Below are 20480 nucleotides of genomic sequence, written 5' to 3'. Positions count from 1 at the left end.
CCCATTGCAGATATTGGACTTTGCCTTGGGAACTGATGCACAACAATGCTGAGAGCTACATGTGCAATTCTGTATCTCTCCCTTTGTTCTACTTATTGTACTTGAGTTTGATTTGATTGTATTTATGTATGGTATATCTGATTTGATTGGATAGCATGGAAAACATATTCATTGCAACTCGGTACATGTGACAATAATAAACCGAAATCTAAACCAATTGCACTATGATTAGCATTTATGCATTATGAATGGTATTCAATAAACCAGCATTTGCAATTCCTTGTTTCTTCTTTATTCTTCTTTTAAGGGTATCCAACCCTGACTCAGTAAATTCAGTGGGTCAGGCAGCATCTGTGAAAGGAATCCCTCCAGAGATTCTTAACCTGCTGAGTTATGCCAGCACTTTGTATTTTACTTAAGATTCCAGCATTTGCAGTTCCTTGTGTTTCCAGCCATGACTCAGACTCTTTTACTTGTTCAGTTGGTTCAGGCCCCAGCACAGTTCACAGGAACACTGATGTTGAATCTGCCTGAGTCAGTGTTTCTCATTAGCAAATATTTTTTTCCTCAATCTAAACAAATATTGTTTCAAAGGGCAAATATCCCAAACGGAATTTATTAACGACCATATGTACTGCTGCGGTCCAGCAATTAGTGTCTCGGGAGATTTATCAACATATTGAATTTAGAAGGAAGGCTGACACTGCCAAGAGCTAAATTGGGCTGACTGTGAAATTTGCAATCTTAGTGAAGCTTGAATAAGATTTGAATTTAAGTTTGCATCTAATGAGATTTAACTTTTCAAAGTAGAGATGTTTAACAGTGTGAATTATAAAGGGCGGAAATTTGAATGAACTGCTGGTACAAAAGAGGACATTGGGCATTAAACACTTACTTGTGTTTAGTTGCCCTAGTGAGACCGCACCTGGTTGTTCCTCCGTCTACGCCGCATCTGCGCCCGGAATGAGGTGTTTCACACTAGGGCTTCTGAGATGTCATCGTTCTTCAGAAAACGGGGCTTCCCCTCCTCCATTATAGATGAGGCTCTCACTAGGGTCTCTTCTACATCCCGCAGCTCCGCTCTTGCTCCCCCTTCCCCCACTCGCAACAAGGACAGAATCCCCCTCGTTCTCACCTTCCACCCCACCAGCCAGCGGATCCAACATATCATCCACCAACATTTCCGTCACCTACAACGGGACCCCACCACTGGCCATATCTTCCCATCCCCTCCCCTCTCTGCGTTCCGCAGAGACCGTTCCCTCCGTAACTCCCTGGTCCACTCGTCCCTTCCTACCCAAACCACCCCAACCCCGGGCACTTTCCCCTGCAACCGCACGAGATGCAACACCTGTCCCTTTACCTCCCCCCTCAACTCCATCCAAGGACCCAAACAGTCTTTCCAGGTGAGACAAAGGTTCACCTGCACCTCCTCCAACCTCATCTATTGCATCCGCTGCTCTAGATGCCAACTTATTTACATCGGCGAAACCAAGCGCAGGCTCGCCGATCGCTTCGCTGAACACCTACGCTCGGTCCGCATTAACAAAACTGATCTCCCGGTGGCCGAGCACTTTAACTCCCCCTCCTATTCCCAGTCTGACCTTTCTGTCATGGGCCTCCTCCAGTGCCATAGTGAGGCCCACCGGAAATTGGAGGAACAGCACCTCATATTTCGCCTGGGCAGTTTGCAGCCCGGTGGTATGAACGTCGACTTCTCCAACTTTAGATAGCTCCTCTGTCCCTCCCTTCCCCTCCTCCTTCCCAGATCTCCCTCTATCTTCCTGTCTCCACCTATATCCTTCCTTTGTCCCGCCCCCCTGACATCAGTCTGAAGAAGGGTCTCGACCCGTAACGTCACCCATTCCTTCTCTCCCGAGATGCTGCCCGACCTGCTGAGTTACTGCAGCATTTTGTGAATAAATCGATTTGTACCAGCATCTGCAGTTATTTTCTTATAGTACTGTGTGCAGTTGTGGTCTCCAAATTTGAGAAATTCTTGCTATTGAGCAAGTGCAGCATAGGTTCACTAGATTAATTCCCGGAATGGCGGGACTGTCATATGTTGAAAGACTGGAGCGACTAGGCTTGTATACACTGGAATTTAGAAGGATGAAAGTGGATCTTATTGAAACATATAAGATTATTAAGGATTGGACACGCTAGAGGCAGGAAACATGTTCCCAATGTTGGGGGAGTCCAGAACCAGGGGCCACAGTTTAAGAATAAGGGGTAGGCCATTTAGAACGGAGATGAGGAAAAACTTTTTCACTCAGAGAGTTGGAAATCTGTGGAATTCTCTGCCTCAGAAGGCAGTGGAGGCCAATTCGCTGGATGCTTTCAAGAGAGAGTTAGATTTAGCTCTTAATGATAGCGGAGTCAGGGGGTATGGGGAGAGGGCAGGAACAGGGTACTGATTGTGAATGATCAGCCATGATCGCATTAAATGGCGGTGCTGGCTTGAAGGGCCGAATAGCCTACTCCTGCACCTATTGTCTGTCTATTGTCTATTGATATTCATTTCCACTGACTTCAAGAGAAATTAGTAAAATAACAGATAATTGATGTATACTACTCCAGTCAAACGAACACTCCTTATATTCACCTTTAACATTCTTCTTCTCTAGCATCTATATGTATTCCATACTGTTTTATCCTACCTAAAAAGCATTTAAAATTAAAATATAATTGTTCCGTTGTTGGCACATTTGATAATTAACCACATTTGACTCTTAATCACAGCAAGATCAAAAATCAGACTGTACAAGGCAGCTCGATGAACTAGTACATCAGAAAAGTATTTTGAGGCTGATGTTAATTTGACCCCCTAATTCTCTGTTTTCTGCTCATTTTTGCAGTATTGGTAAGGGAACTGTCTAGATTGCTTGATCTGCTGTTTTTGTGGTATTTGCTTGTGCCAAATTCAATTTTTCTTTCCCTGACTGCGTATTCACAATTCATCTTGCTTATTTTGCAGAAAAACAAAGTGCTAGAGAAACACAGCATCTGTGGAGGGAAATAGACTCTTCCCATACAGGACGAAGGATCTCAACCCCAAACCTCGTCTATCTATTCCCTCCATTGATGCTGCCTGACCCGCCGATTTCCTCCAGAACTTTGTGTTTTGCTGAAGATTTGAGCATCTGGAGGCTCTTGTACCTCCACAGTCATATCATAATTAATAATACCATGCTAAGAGATTAAATAAATTATTAGAACCATTCAACCATCTTTTTGGAAGGTCAACCTTGGTGCAATTACCTTGTATAATGCTGATGTCGAGGCAGATCCAACAGCCAACGCAACTCCCAAGATTGAATCTCCATGGAAACCATCCGCATACGCCATCATTACAATCCCAGTAATTGCCATGATTGCAGCAACAATCTAATGGATAAGCAAAGGGAAGGAGAGAACGGGAAAAATGAAAAAGTTTTAAATAATCTTTCGAATTTGCATCCCAATTAAAGTAAATGAGTCCCAAGTGTACCAGGTTTTCAAGCAAGAGAACTTTTAATGTAAATTGGCCAAATATTCATATTCTATAATCCCCATGCAGACGCCAATTGTGGTTTGTGACAATAGGTTGGTGTAAACAGGCATTACACATGAATGGATTTTATTAATTAAACAGCCTGTTTCAATTTACAGATTTACTTTCAGAAGTCATAGTGTTTGACAGCAAGAAAAAATAATGTTCCTAAGAGATTTCTCCAGGGAAGGGAGAACGATCTAAGCTATTAAAAGATAAAAGAAACCAACACCATAAATATTTGGCAGTATATCAAGATAGAATGTTCTACACATGCCTAAAGTATTGTAGGGGATGTTAACAATCCGCATTCCAGAATATTCTCTACTTCCTTGCTGACAAATATTTCCCGTAGGCAAATCTCATTAAAATCCTGGTATGGTTTAGCAACTAATAAACTTAAAAGGCCTTGGTAATGGTTTAATTCTGAAATTAAACTGAACAAAATTGAAGTTATGGAGTCACTGGCATTTCAGGTATACATTCATCGAATCATACAACAGGAAACAAGCTCTTCAGCCCAACTCATCCATGCTGACCTAGGTACTTTCCTGACCCTTCCCTATCTACCTGCATTTGGTTAATTTCCCTCCATACATTTCCTATCTATGTACCTGATCAAATGTCTTTTAAATATTGTAATTGTACCTACCTCTAGCACTCCCTCTGGCAGCTTGTTCCACATACCCTCCACCCTTTGTATGAAAAACATTTCCCTCCAGTCCTCTTTAACTATTTCCCCTTTCAACTTATACCATTGCCGTCCACTACTTTAGTTTCCCCCGTCTTGGGACAAAGACTGTGACCATCCACCTTATCTATCCTCCTCCTCAGCCTCCTGTGCTCCTGGGAAAATAGTCCCAGCCCATCCAATCTCTCTTCACAATTCAAGCCCATCAGTGTCGGCAACATGTTTGTGAATCTTTTCTGCACTCTCCAACTTAATCACATCCTTTCTATAATAATGGTAACCAAAATTCTGCAAAGAGCATTAAAACACAAATGGTTCATTCTGATACCTTGTGCAGCAGAACACCAAGTGTCTTTTAAATGTTGTTATAGTGCTAGCCTGAACTACCTCCTCTGGCAGCTATTTCCATATACCCACCACCCTCTGATTGTTAAATCTTCTTGTTAAATCTTCATCCTTTTGGGCTCTTGGCTTTTCATCTCTGGCCTTTGTCTATCAGCTATTACCATGCCCTGCCTTGCCCCTCCTCTTCCATTTTTATTTCCCGCACCCCCTTCAATCAGTCTGAAGGAGGGTCCCAACCCAAAACGTCAGCTATCCATGTTCTCCACAGATGCTGCCTGTCCCACTGAGTTAGTCCAGCATTTTGTGTCTTTCTTTGGTAAACCAGCATCTGCAGTTCTTTGTTATAACATCCTGTTAATTTTTTCTCCTCTCACCTGAAACCTAAATCCACCAGTTCTTGATTACCTTCCCTTTTTTACTCAAGACTCTGTTCTCCCTTTCAATTGCCCTCGTAATTTTATACACCTCTATGAGATCATTCTTCATGCTCTATGGAATAAAGTCCTCGCCCGCCCAACCTCTCCATACCCTCGGTCCCTCGTGTCCTGGCAACGTCCTCATAAATCTTCTCTGCATTCTTTCCAGCTTAATGGCATTTTTCTTATAGCAGGGTTACCCAAACTGAACACAATATTCCAAATGAAACTTCACCAATTTCTTGCACAACTGTACATAACGTCCCAACTTCCATACCCAATGTCAAAGGTAATATCAGAGAATATCAGAGAAGCGAGTTGGGCACACAAAGATTACTTGTTAGCAGGATGGACTGCTTGCATCATGGCCTGGTATGGCAATTCCAATGCACAGAAACACAAGAGTCTGCAGAGAGTGGTGAACCCAGCCTGGTCCATCACAGGCACAGCTCTTCCCACTGTCAAAATCATCTACATGAGGTGCTGCCTCACGAAGGCAGCGTCTATCATCAAGAATCCCCACCATCCAAACCATGCCCAATTCTCACTGCTACCATTGGGCAAGAGGAACTGAAGCTTGAAATCCCACATCGTGGGAGTAGCTACTTTCCTACAACTATCATGTTCTTAAACCGACCTGCACGAGCCTCTTCATATCTCAGCTACGGAACACTACGGACCTTGTACTACTGTGGATTAGTTTCTAATTGTGATTTTACACTAAATCCTGTTTTTACTTAGTCTTTTTCTTTTCACCGAACTGTGTAATTTATGTTCTTGTGTGTTGTCCAAGTCCACATGCTTGTGATGCTGCTGAAAGCAAGCCTTTCATTGTACCTGTACTTCACATACTAGTGCATATGACAATAAACATTGACTTGACTCAGAACCGGTCAATGTAATCAGAAAATTACAGAAACTTATAAGTACAAATAACTGAGATACAGATTTTGTACAAGATTCAGCAGAATAAATTTTCGAGACATTGCGTCAAATATCCTCTCCCATTTTGAGATACTAAACTGACAAATGCTGTAACAATATTTTAAAGCAACGTTTGTGGCATCAATGGTCTTGAAAACTTGCAGGAAGAACATTCACGGAGAGTGTTCAACAGATAACTGCTTGTTAATTGTAAAGCAAAATCAACACAAAACTACGAGGATGTTGCCAGGACTCGAGGGCCTGAACTACAGGGAGAGGTTGAAAAGGCTAGGTAGGACGTTATTCCTTGGAGCACAGGAAGCTGAGGGATGACCTTATGGAGAAGTATAAAATCAGGAGGGAAATAGGTAGGATGGATGCACAGTCTTTTACCCAGGGTAGGGGACTCAAGAACCAGAATACCTGTTTACATGAAAGAGGAAAGATTTAAATAGGAGCCTGAGGGGCAAGTTTATTACACAGAGGATGGTGGGTATATGAAATGCGCTGCCAGCGGAGGTAGTTGAGGCAGATACTATAACAGCATTCAGAGAGGTACATGTATACAAAATGTTTAGAGTGATATAGATTTATATGGGGTGAATACTATCATACATTTTTCTTCTTCTGTTTGCCTCCATTGTGCATGGTTAATTAAAGTTAACCGACAATGGAACAGTGAAAATCTTACTTGCTGCAGCAGAATGGGACTGCTATGCAATAACACTCAATAATATGAATTAATAACTATAATACTATATAACCATAATAGTGCAAAACCAAAGTCTGGAATGCAACAAAAGACACAGTTAAGATCATGATTGCTGAGATATTGGTTAGTATGGTACAGTGGTTAAGAGCCTCATGGTATTTTTAATGATGAAAACCAACATAGCACCCAGAATTCTTGGAGAAACTCGCACAGGATAATTCTCCAAGTTTACATTTCAGCATTATAAAGGAATGTGCAATATGTCCCAGTGATCAGGGATGTGCGACTGGTGGGTAATATTCCAGGCAGTGCCAACTTTGTAAATAAACAAGCTAATGTTAGCATACTTTCTATTCCCTAAATATATTCAGGGTACTTGAAATTACCAACTGTCTCACTCTGGAAATAATTCTTCTGTACCTGAACCACCTGAATCCCCACTAGATTTTTTTCGAACTTGGAATCCTGCCCATAGGGCAGCTCAATCAAACTATCACGTGAAATCTGTAGCTACAAGATCCAGTCTCAAGCTGTGAGTGGTGAGTCACCTCTTGACATCCCAAAGCCTTCCATGAACAAAAGACAAGTCAATAGAGGGATAGTGCAATGGTATTGTCTCCACTTACCTGGGTTGGTGCATCACTGAAGAAGCTATGAAACAGTGGCCACGGTGTGTAGAGTCTACAAAATACACTGCATTTTCTTGCCTCTGCTACTGCAACAGCACCCTCCAGAAACACACCATAAAGGACATGGGCTGTGATGCCTGGGAATACCAAATGTAGTTTCTGATCTGCACATCATTGGGAATGAGAATGTATCATCATACTTGGATCTAAATCTTGTAAATCCTTTCCCAACTGCATAGCAGGAGTAGATTCAACAATTTTAGCAGTTCAGGAAGATAGCTCACCACCCTCTTCTCAAGGCTATTTAGAGATAATAAGTAAATGCTGGCCTTGCCAGTGATATCCTAATCCCCAAAATGTATAATTTCAAGATACAGCATGGAAACAAGCCCTTCTGCCCAAGCATGAATCACCCTTTCACACTAGTTCTATGTTATTCCACAAGTGGAAAACAAAAGTGGAAAGTTATCCCATCCTCAGTTTCCATGGTTTTCCTGGGAAGAACAACTTGCCCCGATAGTTTCTCCAATCTGCCTGACTTTCCTGTCACCCCAAATATTGGGGAATTAGCCTGTGCTGCGACTTTGCTTGGGATCAATGAAAAGCTATAAAATGTACTTTCCTTAACATTTGAATGAACCTTTTTTCTGACATGCTGTTTAGTGTCATTTCATCTTCTCACCCTTTGCAATGGATAACATTTAATATTTTATAGTATGGTTGTAACAAAGCACTTACTATACATAAAAGATGAGCTAAGGAGATGTAGATTTTTTTAAAACCCATAAATGGCAATATATGAAATAGTGTAGATAACGTTTAGAGGGATTTCCCAGGTGCGGGCAAATGGGGCCAGTTTGGATGGGGCATCTTGGTCGGCATGGACGAAGTTAGGTTGAAGAACCTGTTTCTGTGCTATAAAATTCTAAATGAGATGGAGTCCCATATGTCTGAATAATTTTCCAGTTCTATATTGTTACAGCAGTAGGCACATCAGCCAAGGCAGTCAGAATGATTTATGAACTGTAGATATTTCTCGGAACATGAACTGTTTTCAAACAATCAGGAGTAAATGTATCTCAACATGAATACTAATGCTCAACATTTGTCACTTGTCAAAATTCTGTTCGTGTTTCAGGGAGCTACACATTCAGAAATGTAGCTGAATGGGCTGAAAGTCGCTACAATACGATTCTAACAAAGATACAGTTGAAATGTCTTGGCTGTGCGATCAGCAAGGGTTTGCCTACACTTTGGTGATGGTTTTGTCGTTTCACATGCAAGAGAGAGGGTGGATAGTCGGAGGTAAACGGATAGGAAAGTTTAGAGGGATATGGGCCTAAAGAGACTGCAGGTGCTGGAATCTGGAGGAAAAAACAAATCGCTGGAGGAAAAAACAAATCGCTGGAAGAAAGCGGGTCAGGCAGCTACTGTGGAGGTAGAGGGGTAGGTGGTGTCTTAGGTCAGGACCCAGCATCAGTCCACAGAAGCTGCCTGACCCATTGATCCCTCCAGCACTTGAGTTTTACTCAAGATTTTGCATCTGCAGTTCTTTGTGTCTCCATAATATGTACCTGCCCCTATGGGATTTCACAATTATCCATTCTGATATTACTTCTTGGTCTGACACTGGCAATGTATCAAACATTAGTACCATTGCAAAATGAGAATTGCTTCACAGCATTCCTTAAATTGAAAACCTTAAATTCATTTTTTGTGTTCATGCTAAGTAAAAGCCAATATTTAGATCCTTAATGTTTATGCCAAAAAACAAAGTGCTGGGGGAACTCAGTGGATCAGCAGCATCTCTGGAGGAAAATAGACAGGCAATCCTTCTGCAGACTGGTCAGACACTTTTCGAGTCGAGATCCTTCTTGTGTCTCCTTTTTTATGTTGTGACTCCATTTTAATTACTAATATTGTGAACGAGTTATGGGCAGAAAAGGTTTAGAGTGAGTATGCGCTAAACGCGGGCAAATGGAGCATCTAAATCAGCATGGACAAGTTGGAGTGAAGAACCTGGCTCTGTGCTGTATAAGTCTAGGACTATGAGCCAATTATTGAAATTTGTTTTCTAACTTTGGAAATGTCATTAGCCATGAACACACTACTGATTGTGCAGGTCTATATCTATGCGCAGGGCAGCATAGTAGCACAGCATTAGAGTGCTGCCTTACAGCGCCAGAAAACTCAGGTTCGAACCTGACTACGGGTGCTGTCTGTATGGTCTGTATGTTCTCCCTGTGACCACGTGGGTTTTCCCTGGGTGCTCCGGTCTCCTCCCACACTCCAAAGATGGACAGGTTTGGAGGTTAATTGGCTTGGTAAAGATTATAAATTGTTCTTAGTGTGTAGAATAGAGCTAGTGGATGGGGTGATCGCTGGTCGGCGTGGACTCAGTGAGCCGAAGGACCCATTTCCAGGCTGTATCTCAAAACTAAAACTAAATCTCAGCATTACTGCTCCAAGCTGCCAAGGTGTTAATGGGATAAAAGTGGGGCAGCACAGTGGTGCAGCTAATAGAATCGCTGCCACACTGTGCCAAGGACCCGGGTTCAATCCTGACTTCAAATGCTGTCTTGTGGAGCTTCCACGTTGCCTATGAATGTGTGGGTTTCCTCCAGGTGATCTGGTACCCTCCCACATCCCAGAGTATTAGACAATAGACAATAGGTGCAGGAGTAGGCCATTCGGCCCTTTGAGCCAGCACCACCATTCAATGTGATAATGGCTGATCATTCTCAATTAGTACCCCGTTCCTGCCTTCTCCCCATACCCCCTAACTGGGCTAGTATGTTAATTGGTCTCTATAAGTTACTCACAATGTGTTGGTGAGTGGTGGAATCTTGGGGGAATGGGAGTGTAAAGTAATGTACATTGAAACCTCAGCCAAAAAAACACATCAATGCCTCTACTTCCTCAGGAGACTAAGTAACTTTGACATGTCTCTAACGATTCGTTCCAACTTTTATTGATGCACCATGTAAAGCATACTATCGGGTTGCATCACAGCTTGGTTTGGAAACAGCTCTGCCAAGACCTGCAAAAAATTGCAGAGTTGTGGACATAACCCAGTCACTCCCACAGACCTGACTCCCCACCATTGACTCCAACAACACTTCATGCTGGCTCAGGAAAACAGCCTAATCAAGGACCTTTCTCAGAGTGGTCATTCCCCCTACTCCCCACTCTTATCGGACAGAAGATACAAAAGCTTGAAAGTATGTACCACCAGACTCAGGAAAAGCTTCTGTTATCAGATTACTGAATGGTCTTCCCATGAGTTAGAGCGTAGTCCCGATCTTCCAATCTACCTAATTGCGGACACTGAACTTTTTCTCTGGAACTGTAATGTTACAATGCTATAACACTATACTTTGCACTCTGGTATTTTTCTCTTTGCTGTTCCTGTTGGCCTTGTTTACGGCTTGAATGTACTTGTGTATAGTATTGACTGAATTAATTGCATAACACGCAAACAAAGCTTTTAACTGTATCAATAATAACGTGACAATAATAAGAAAGCAATACCAAATCAATAAATGGATGGCTGATGGTTGGAGTGGATACTATGGGCTAAAGAGCCTGTCTCCATGATGTCTTTCTCTATGACTCTAAAACAACAGAGGTTGCATTACTAACTCATAAATACAGGATGAAGGGATTTGTACCACACTGAAAGGTAGAAACGTACAGATGACAACATTATCAGAAACAATAATAGCAATAAGCATTCATTTTCTGGTAATTATTGACATAATTGATGTACCGTTACGTGAGTCTATTCATTTCATTGGCAGAATAAATATAGACTGACTCTGCTAAAGAAATGTCAAAATAAAATCAATTCTAATTACAGATTGTATTCCAATTGCTCCCAACAAATTAATTTACATTATAATAAAACCAATAGCATTAAATAAGGAAATTGTACAAAATAAATTACTAAAAATATTTCTATCATCATTAATACTGAACTGGCTGAAGGACTTTTACTTAATCCACTGACTTTACTAGTTCATTTAGAATTTGGTCTTAAATGTTGCAAAGCAAGGAACCCCTTTCCAGTCTCTGAAGAACTGCCCCCTGAACCAGAGTGATTTCCAACCATTTAGCAGCACGGTGGACATGATGATCACGTGGCAATCCCAAGGGAAATGCAGTAATCAGAATCAACTCCTGTGCCTGCCCCTTTTTGACATCAAAAAGCCTGCGGTTTTGTTATTCTGCTGAGGATAATGCTGTTTGAATATAGCTACTATCAGAAATTTACCACATGCAGCAGAAAATAATCACTTCCTTGCAAAAAAGTCCAAAGATGGATCCCAACATCTAAAAGGTCGCCTTGTCCATTCCCTCCCCAGACGCTACCCGACCCGCTGAGTTCCTCCATCACTTTGTGTGTTGCCTGCAGAAAAGTCATGGCTGGTCCTCTACCTCACCTCCACTTTCTTGCATTGACTCCACTGCTGTCCATGCCCTTAATATCTACAGATCTCTGATTTACATCTGTTACCTGATGGCACACAATCTCTGATTCCCGCCAAGAGGCCCAGCACTGCTCCCCATCCCAGTGGACTTAGCGATCAAGTAAGGCCAAGCTATTGCTCCAACACTTTTCTCCATCTTTCTTGTTGCACCCCACCTCCATCAAGGTCCTAATTAGGGTAAAACTGCAACAAGAACAGTCTCGCTAACTCAGTCGGCAGAGTCTGTAATCTTACGAAGATCTGAAGAAGGGTTCTAAGCCAAAGCGTCACCCATCCTTTTTCACCAGAAATGCTGCCAGACCTGCTGAGTTACTCCAGCACTTTGTGCCTATACTGGTATTGATGTTGCTTTATTATTGTCATATGTACCGGGATGCAATGAAAAGCTTTGTTTGGATGCTATGTTGGCAAATCATACCATACATGAGTACAATCAAGCCATACACAAGTACAACAGGTAGTACAAAGAGAAAATTTGAATCCCACACAGCAGCGACTGAATTCAAATTATAGTTTTAAAAATACATATAAAATTAAAACTTAGCATCAGTAATGGTGACCATGCAGCTATTGAATTGTTGTATAAACCCAATTTAATAAAACCCTTTTGAATTGTTGTTTAATCACATCGAGGTGAAATAGTCAATTTCTTCTCTCAGTAATCAGCTCTCTCCCCTCAATGTAATTGCAGACCTACATTGTTGAATCCCAATGGCATACTGAAAAGGAGGTGAAGGGGAGGGGAAGAGTGTAACAAAGGCACATTCTTCAGCCATCTTGCCTTCATCAGCCAGGCCATTGAGTATAAGAGTCATGTTGCAGCTTATAGGGCTTTGGTTAGGATACATTTAAAGTATGGTGTTCAGTTCTGGTCGCTATATTACAGGAAGGATGTGGAGGCTTTGGAGAGGGTACAGAAGAGGTTTCCCAGAATGCTGCGTGGATAAGTAGAGGTTGGACAAGCTTGGATTATATTTCCAAAATGTTGAATGTTGAGGGGAGACCTGATACAAGAAAAATATGAAAGGCTTAGATAGGGTAAACAATCAGAACTTTTCCCAGGGTGGAAATGTCAAAGACGAAAGAGCATAACTATAAGACAAGAGGGGCAAAATTTAAAGGAGATGTGCAGGGCAAGTTATTTACCCTGTGGTGGGTATCTTGAATACGCTGCCATGGTGGTGGTGAAGGTAGACACAGTAGTGGTGTTTAATAGGCTTTATATTTTCTTCTGGCATCCGTCCATCTGCGGGAGATAATGGTGCGGCTTGGCGTTGTCCTGCTTGGAGAGGGGGATTTTTCAGTGTCCTCTCCACTTAATTTGGCCATTGAGCCTGGTCAGGTAAATGGGAATATAAACTTGCCCAGCATCTGCATTCCCCTCTCGACCTAATAGGCTGATTCCAGAGGAATGGCGTGGCTGCTACATCTGGGGCCTACTCGGTTGCAGGCTTTATATAAACACATGGATATACAGGGAATGGAGGGATATGGATCATGTGCAGGCAGTGGAGATTAGTTTAACTTGGCATCATGTTCAGCACAGACATTGTGTGCTAAAATTGCCTGTTTCGGTGCTATTCTATGTTCTATGTTAAGAGAGGGGAGGTGTGGGAAGGGAAGGGAGGGATCTGACAGATTTTTCATTAATACATTTATGCTATCACACCTGAGAAAAGTCTACTCTGGGTGTGACTAATCTATCAGATCTAATTCCGTATTTTTAGGTTTAGGTTTATTATTGGCATATGCACTGAGGGACAGTGCATGTTATTCAATCAAATCAGATAATACTATTCATAGATACAATCAAGCCAAACTCATGTACAATTGGTAAAGCAAGGGGAGCGATGCAGAGTGCAGAATATACTGTAGTTCCCAGCATTACAGTGCAACAGTTCCAGAGATAAAGTCCAATGTCTGCAATGAGGCAGAGAATTGGACAATACCCTAGCTTATTCTTATTTTATTATCATTAATTTTGAACATAATTTCTTCAAAAGTTTACTCGCAAGTTAATTTCAGTGATTGACAGCATGAGTTCATTTATCAAATGTTTTCTTTAAAGCTTCTGAAATAGATTTTGCGGATGTTAAAGACTGGTGCATTTTTATTACCTGTGGAAAAAAAAAACTTTAATTGAAGCCATTAATCATAGGTACTTACTCGAACTCCCATGAACTTGTCTTTGAGCACAATCCAAGACAACAGGAAGACAAATGCTTTGTTGCAACAAAAGAGAGCAGAAACATCTGTGGCTGTTAATTTCCTCAGAGCGAGTAAATAGAGGTAATTAGTCAATGTCCAGAGGATAGAAAACGGGGCTGTTCTTTTTAAGAAGAGTCTCAGAGTCAGTCCCTCTTCACCAAATATTCTGCTGCACTCTCTGTAAACAAGGAAAAGAGAGATTTGTAATCAGAGATACAGATAATGATAATTTTGTTCAAACTACATTTATTGAATTAACACTCAAATGTAGGTGACTGGAAAATAAATATCATTGGCATTGCTTTGCCAACAATATTTATTTAGCTTTGCTGTACTTGTTGAATGACATGAATTATGCTAAGATGGTTAACCGTCTGAGTCTGAAGAAAGGTCCCAACCAAAAATGTCACCTATCCATCCCTCCTTCCCAGCATGCATCCCAGCATCAATGGATGCTGCCTGACCCACTGAGTTCCTCCTGCACTTTCAGATTTGCTCAAGGTTCCAGCATATGCAGTTTCTTGTGTCTAAATATTTTTTAACTGAGTTTTGCAGATGCAAAGGACTGCAGATGCCGGTTTACAAAAAAAAGGCATAAAGTACTAGAGTAAGTCCGCGGGTCAGGCAGCCTCTGGAGAACATGGATAGGCAATGTTTCAGGTCTGGACCCTTCTTCAGACCTGTCCCGACCCAAAGCGACACTTATCTAGGTTCTCCAGATACTTTGCCTGAACTGTTGAGTTACTCAGGCACCTTGTGACTTTTTTAGTTAACTTGAGTTGTTCATTAAAAGAAGTCCAGCAAGTGGACAACTGTATACGGATTTGGATTGTGGCCGTTTGGCTTCCAGTTCTGGCTGAGCAGAAATTTGCTGCAACTAAGTATTGGAAATACCAAATCTATCGTCGTCAGTGCCCACTATAAAGTCTATTCTCCAGCCGTCTTCTCCTGATGGAGGATGAAGCAGACTGTTTGCACCTTTAACATCCTCTTTACCTACTGACATGTGTACATTATTCAAAGCCCACCTTCACGACACTGTCCCTGTCGTCCTCTTCTGTTGAATCCATCATCCATCGTACATAGAACAGTACAGCACAAGAACAGGTCCATCAGCCCACAATGTCTGTACCAAACATGATGCCAAGACCATCCCTTATCAATACGCGCATAACCCATACTCCTCCATTTCCTGCATATTCATATGCCTATCCAAAAGTCTTTTAAATTCCACTTACGTATCTGCTTCAATCACCACCCCTGGCAGCGTGTTCCAGGCACGCGCCAACTTCCATGTGAAAAACTTGCCCCTCACATCTCCTTTAAACTTTAACCCTCTCACCTTTAAACTATGCCCTCTAGTATTAGATTTTTCCATCCTTGGGAAAAAAAATCTGACTGTCTACCCTTGCTATGCTGCCCTTAATTTTGTACACTACTATTGGGTCTCCCCACAACCTCTGCCATTCCAGAGACAACAATCCAAGTGTGTCCAACCTCTCGATGCAGCTAAAACCCCTAATCCAGGTATCATTCTGGTAAACCTCTTTAGACTTTAGAGATACAGCATGGAAACAAGCCCTTCAACCCGTCGAGTCAGCACTGACCAGCGATCACCCCCTATACTTGTACTATCCTATAGACAATTTACAATTTTACCAAAGCCAATTAACCTACAAACCTATACGTCTTAGGAATGTGGGAGGAAACCAGAGAACCTGGAGAAAACCCACACAGTCACAGGGAGAACGTACAAATTCCGTACAGACAGCTCCCATAAACAGCATCAAACCTGGGTCTCTGGCACTGTGAGGCAGCAACTTTACTGCTGTGCCACTGTGCTGCCCCTGAGGGGTGGCAACTCCTCTGCATCCTTTCCAAAGCCTCAATACCCTTCCTGTAATGGGCAACCAGAATTGTACACAATACTTCAAATGTGGTCTAACCAAAGTCCTCTTAAGCTTCATCATGACTTCCTGACTCATATACTCAATGCCCTGACCTATGAAAGCAAGCATACCATATCATATCATATCATATCATATACAGCCGGAAACAGGCCTTTTCGGCCCTCCAAGTCCGTGCCGCCCAGTGATCCCCGCACATTAACACTATCCTACACCCACTAGGGACAATTTTTACATTTACCCAGCCAATTAACCTACATACCTGTACGTCTTTGGAGTGTGGGAGGAAACCGAAGATCTCGGAGAAAACCCACGCAGGTCACGGGGAGAACGTACAAACTCCTTACAGTGCAGCACCCGTAGTCAGGATCGAACCTGAGTCTCCGGCGCTGCATTCGCTGTAAAGCAGCAACTCTACCGCTGCGCTACCGTGCCGCCATATGACTTCTTTACCACGCTACCTACTTATGTTGTCACTTTCAGGGAGTTATGGCCTTGGAGATCCCTCTGTACATTAAGGGTCATGCCATCAGTTGTATTTTCCCCCTTACAATTGACCTCCCAAAATGCAACACGCCACATTTGCTTGGATTAAACTCCATCTGCCATTTCTCCACCCATTTCTGTAGCCGATCTATATCCCGCTGTATACTTTGACAGCTTTCCTCACGGTCTGCGACTCCAGAAATCCTGGTGTCATCTGCAAACGTACTAATTAATCAACCCATCTACGTTTACGTCCAAGTCATTTATATATATATCACAAACACTAGCAGTCCCAGGACAGAACCCTGCACAATCCCACTGGTCACAAATATGTAGTCTGAATATTGTCTTTCCACCACAACCTTCATTCTGATTCCTCCATCAGTAGGCCAGTTGTGAATCCATATGACAAAGTCACTATTATTCCCACGCATCTCAATCTTCTGGATCAGCCTAGCATGGGGGACTTTATCAAATGCCTTATTAAAATCCATGTAGACAATATCTACTGCCTTGCCCTCATCGATCACCTTCATCACCTCACAAAATTTGATCAGCTTATTAAGACATGACCTGCCATTCTCTTTCAAATGGGAGTAAATCCTATCCCAAAGAATCCTCTACTTGAGGCTCACTGCCCATAATTCCCTGGATTCTCTCGACATACCTTCTTAAATAAAAGGACAACATTTGCTACTCTCTAGTCCTCTGGGACCTCGCCTGTAGCGAAAGAAGATGCAAAGGTCTTTGACAAGGCACCCACAATCTCTCTTAATTTTATATATTTCTATCAGGTCTCCCCTCAGCCTCCAGCGCTCCAAAGATAACTTCCCATCCTACATCCACCAAAACCTGTTATGAAATGCTCCTGGACATTTTACTATTTTAAAAACACAACAGAACTGTGACTGTTATAATCAACATGGAAGCAAAGTATGAAAGTGACTGTCATCGAAATGTGCTGAAAAATGCAATCAGGAGTAGTACCTGTCAACAAAAAAAATGATGAAGCAAAAAGGATTTTGATTGCACAGAACCTTTTATCTATTCAAATTTTAAGTAAAAGAGAGGGGATCAGTACCTAATTTTCTTAATTATTGTCCATCTCTCTTGCGCTGTTGCAAGGTGTCCCGAGTAGTACACAGGAAAAAACATTATGTTCCAATTTGTAGAGAACCAAGTCATAAACAAAGGACAATGGAAGTTCTTGTATGTGACTTTGACAATCTGTGTGGTACCAACCGAGGAGGATGACACAGAAAGAACAATCAGAAACCCCCAGAAAATCTTGAAGAATAATGCGGTGCATGATTGACAACGCGTCCTGGCGCCATTATCCTGGTCCAGATTTTCGATCCGATTCTCCGAAGCGTCATCTCCTGGGATATAAAACAGAAAAAAATTGAAATGCAACAGAACTATGGTCATACACAAAAGCATAATGTTACAATATTATCTCAGATAGGAATTATAGGCACCATTTCAATTGTCAGTAAATTATGTTCTCCAACTCCAACCCCAAAGGCTTAAAAGTGCATTTTATTGTATGAGGGAAAAGATAATTTCTATTCAGACATCCAATAAAGTGTAACTCTATTTCTTAAAAAAAATGACAACACAGTGATGAAGCTGACAGAGCTGCTGCCTCGCAACGCCAGAGACCTGGGTTCAATCCTGACCTCGGGTGCTGTCTGTGTGGAATTTGCACATTCTCTCTGTGGCCACCTGGGTTTCCTCCAGGTGCTCCGGAATCCTCCCACATCCCAATGATGTGCAGGTTTGTAGTTTACTTGCCACTATTGCTAGTCTATAAATTGCCACTAGTGAATAAAGCATGGATGAGAAAGTGGAATGACATAGAACTAGTGCAAGCATATAATCAATGGTCGGTGTGGACTCGATGGGCCAAAGGGCCTGTTTCCATGCCATTCTCACCAGGTCTGGTTTATATTATAACATCAGGATCATCAGTGTGGTTGACCATTAACTGCTCTCTGAATGCCCAAGAAAGCCACTCAATCAAGTGGTAATTAGATGGAGGCAATGAATACTAATCTTGTCTACCATACACACATCTCTAAAAATTATGACATTACCCAAGTATTTCATAAGAATTTCCTCAAGTGACAGGACATTTTACTTTGCTTTTTGAATGATAATCTTCTAGGCCTTTCACCACTAAATGACTGTTCCCACTTTCCCGAATGTTTTAGCGAGAAAGTTTAGGGGGACAATGTAACAAAAATAGCTCGATATTCCCAAGTCAATGTTTGGAGCTCTGCTTTTTAAATGCAAGAAGATTCTGCTCCCCCCAAAGGCCTGCATCTTGTCATTTTCCTTCATTTAGTACTTCACTTGTCTTGGAAGAGGGGACAGACCCAGTGAAAAGAAGCAAGATGGAGACACAAGGGACTACAGATTCTGGAATCTTGGGCAAAAAATCAGAGTGCTGGATGAACTCAGTGGGTCAGGTAGCATCTGTGGAGGAAGAAGGACATATGACATATCAGCACGGGACCCTTTGTACAGTCTGAAGAGGAGTCCCAATCTGAAACGTCTGTGCATTCCCTTTAGAGATGCTGCCTGACCCACCCTCTTTTACCTTTGTCAGGTAGACGTTTGCCCTCATTTACAAGCAAACAGCCTATAAAGTTGGTATATAACAATTGTATACACCAGAATTTCAGAAGAAGCTGGAAAGTCAAATAAGCCAGCCTTTTTAATTCTGGTGCAGTTAGAAGTGCCGTTTTACCTCTGGAAAATATGTTCAACTTTTAAGCCCATTAACAATAATATACAAATAACATGGGATCATGGGCTCCAAGTCCACAACTCCTTGAAAGAGGACAACACAAGTAGATAGAATAGAAAAGAGAGCTTATGGTATTCTTGCCTTCAATGGTCGAGGCATTGAGTATAAGAAGTCATGATGCGGCTTTATAGTACTTTGGTTAGACTGCATTTGGAGTATTGCATGCAGTTCTAGTCACCCTGCTACTGGAGGGATGTAAAGGCTTTGGAAAGGATGCAGAGGAGATTTACTATTTACTATAATGATGCTTGGAATTGGGCATATTAGCTACAGGGAACAGTTGGACAGATTTGGATTTTTTAATCTGGAATTTCAAAGGTTGAGGGGCATTGATAGGGTAAAGAGTCAGAACCTTTGTTCCAGGACGGATTAATCAAATACATGAGGGCATATCTTTAAGGTGAGAGGGGTAAAGTTTAAAGGAGATGTACAGGGCAACCTTACACAGAGGGTGATGAGTGACAGGAGCACACTCAGAAGAATGGTGATGGCGGCAGATACAATAGTGGGATGTAAAATACTTTTAGATAGGCACATGGATATGCAGGGAAAAGAGAGTTATGGTTTATGTGCAGGCAGATAATAGTAGGTCTTGTTTGGCACAGACATTGTGAACTGAAAGGCCTGTTCATGTGCTGTCCAGTTCTATCTTCAATGTTGTGATGGAATGCAGCAGAGTAAACACGTGTTCATTAAGAAATATAACAGGAACATGGCCCTCATTATGATAATTGGAAGCTGCTACTGGCACAGACAGTGCACTGGAGACAGCTCATTCATCTTTGTCTATCCAACCTGAGTCACCAGCCTTGGCGAAGGTGTCCCTTCTTGCGCTGTGACGAAGCACAACAGCTTGCAGAAATCTTCACAGTCTCACTTGGTCCTGCATGAAAACATGTCATATTTTTCAAACATTTACTGGCAGCCAAATTTCAGGTTCCAAATCTTCATGTTTTCATACAGGAGAATGAAAACCTAGCTCGATTCAGGCCAGTCCAACTTCAGAAAGGAATCTTGAAATAAGCCTTTTGAGACTAAGTTTTGCTATTGAGTGCGCAAATAAATGCCTGTCTCGAGGAGTGCATGAGATGACGACGAGGTGGCTCCAACCACTGTGACTCCAGGCAATCCAGGAAACCTGTGACTGATTTTGATCCTTTGTTTTCCCATGTTCTGCGGAATGTCTCTACTGTTGACCTTTTATCAGTTCTTTTCATCTTTTTTGTTTCAACTTTTCAAACCCTGATGGAAGTATACAAAGTTATGGGAGACATAGACAGGAAGGATGTGGAGGCTTTGGGAAGGATGGAAAGGAGGTTTACCAGAAT

At 42.0% G+C, this 20480-nt stretch overlaps 1 protein-coding gene across 3 annotated transcripts in view; it reads right to left on the bottom strand.

Annotated features, from left to right (window-relative positions):
• Positions 1 to 20480, bottom strand: part of slc35f4 (solute carrier family 35 member F4) — a 77216-nt gene that overhangs the window by 8928 nt on the left and 47808 nt on the right. For all 3 annotated transcript variants that reach the window (XM_078406632.1, XM_078406630.1, XM_078406631.1), the window contains exons 2-4: positions 17422 to 17719; positions 13906 to 14125; positions 3262 to 3387 (exon numbers count right to left, since the gene is read on the bottom strand). In XM_078406632.1, coding sequence (XP_078262758.1) covers positions 3262 to 3387; positions 13906 to 14125; positions 17422 to 17525 — 450 coding nt within the window. In that variant the 5' untranslated portion in view covers positions 17526 to 17719. The remainder of the gene's footprint in view (positions 1 to 3261; positions 3388 to 13905; positions 14126 to 17421; positions 17720 to 20480) is intronic.

The sequence above is a fragment of the Rhinoraja longicauda genome, chromosome 10 (assembly GCF_053455715.1).
Source record: "Rhinoraja longicauda isolate Sanriku21f chromosome 10, sRhiLon1.1, whole genome shotgun sequence".
In the NCBI taxonomy this organism is placed as follows: Eukaryota; Metazoa; Chordata; class Chondrichthyes; order Rajiformes; family Arhynchobatidae; genus Rhinoraja; species Rhinoraja longicauda.
The sequence above is the reverse complement of the archived record's forward strand: the minus strand, read 5'-3'. Positions and strand labels throughout refer to the sequence as shown.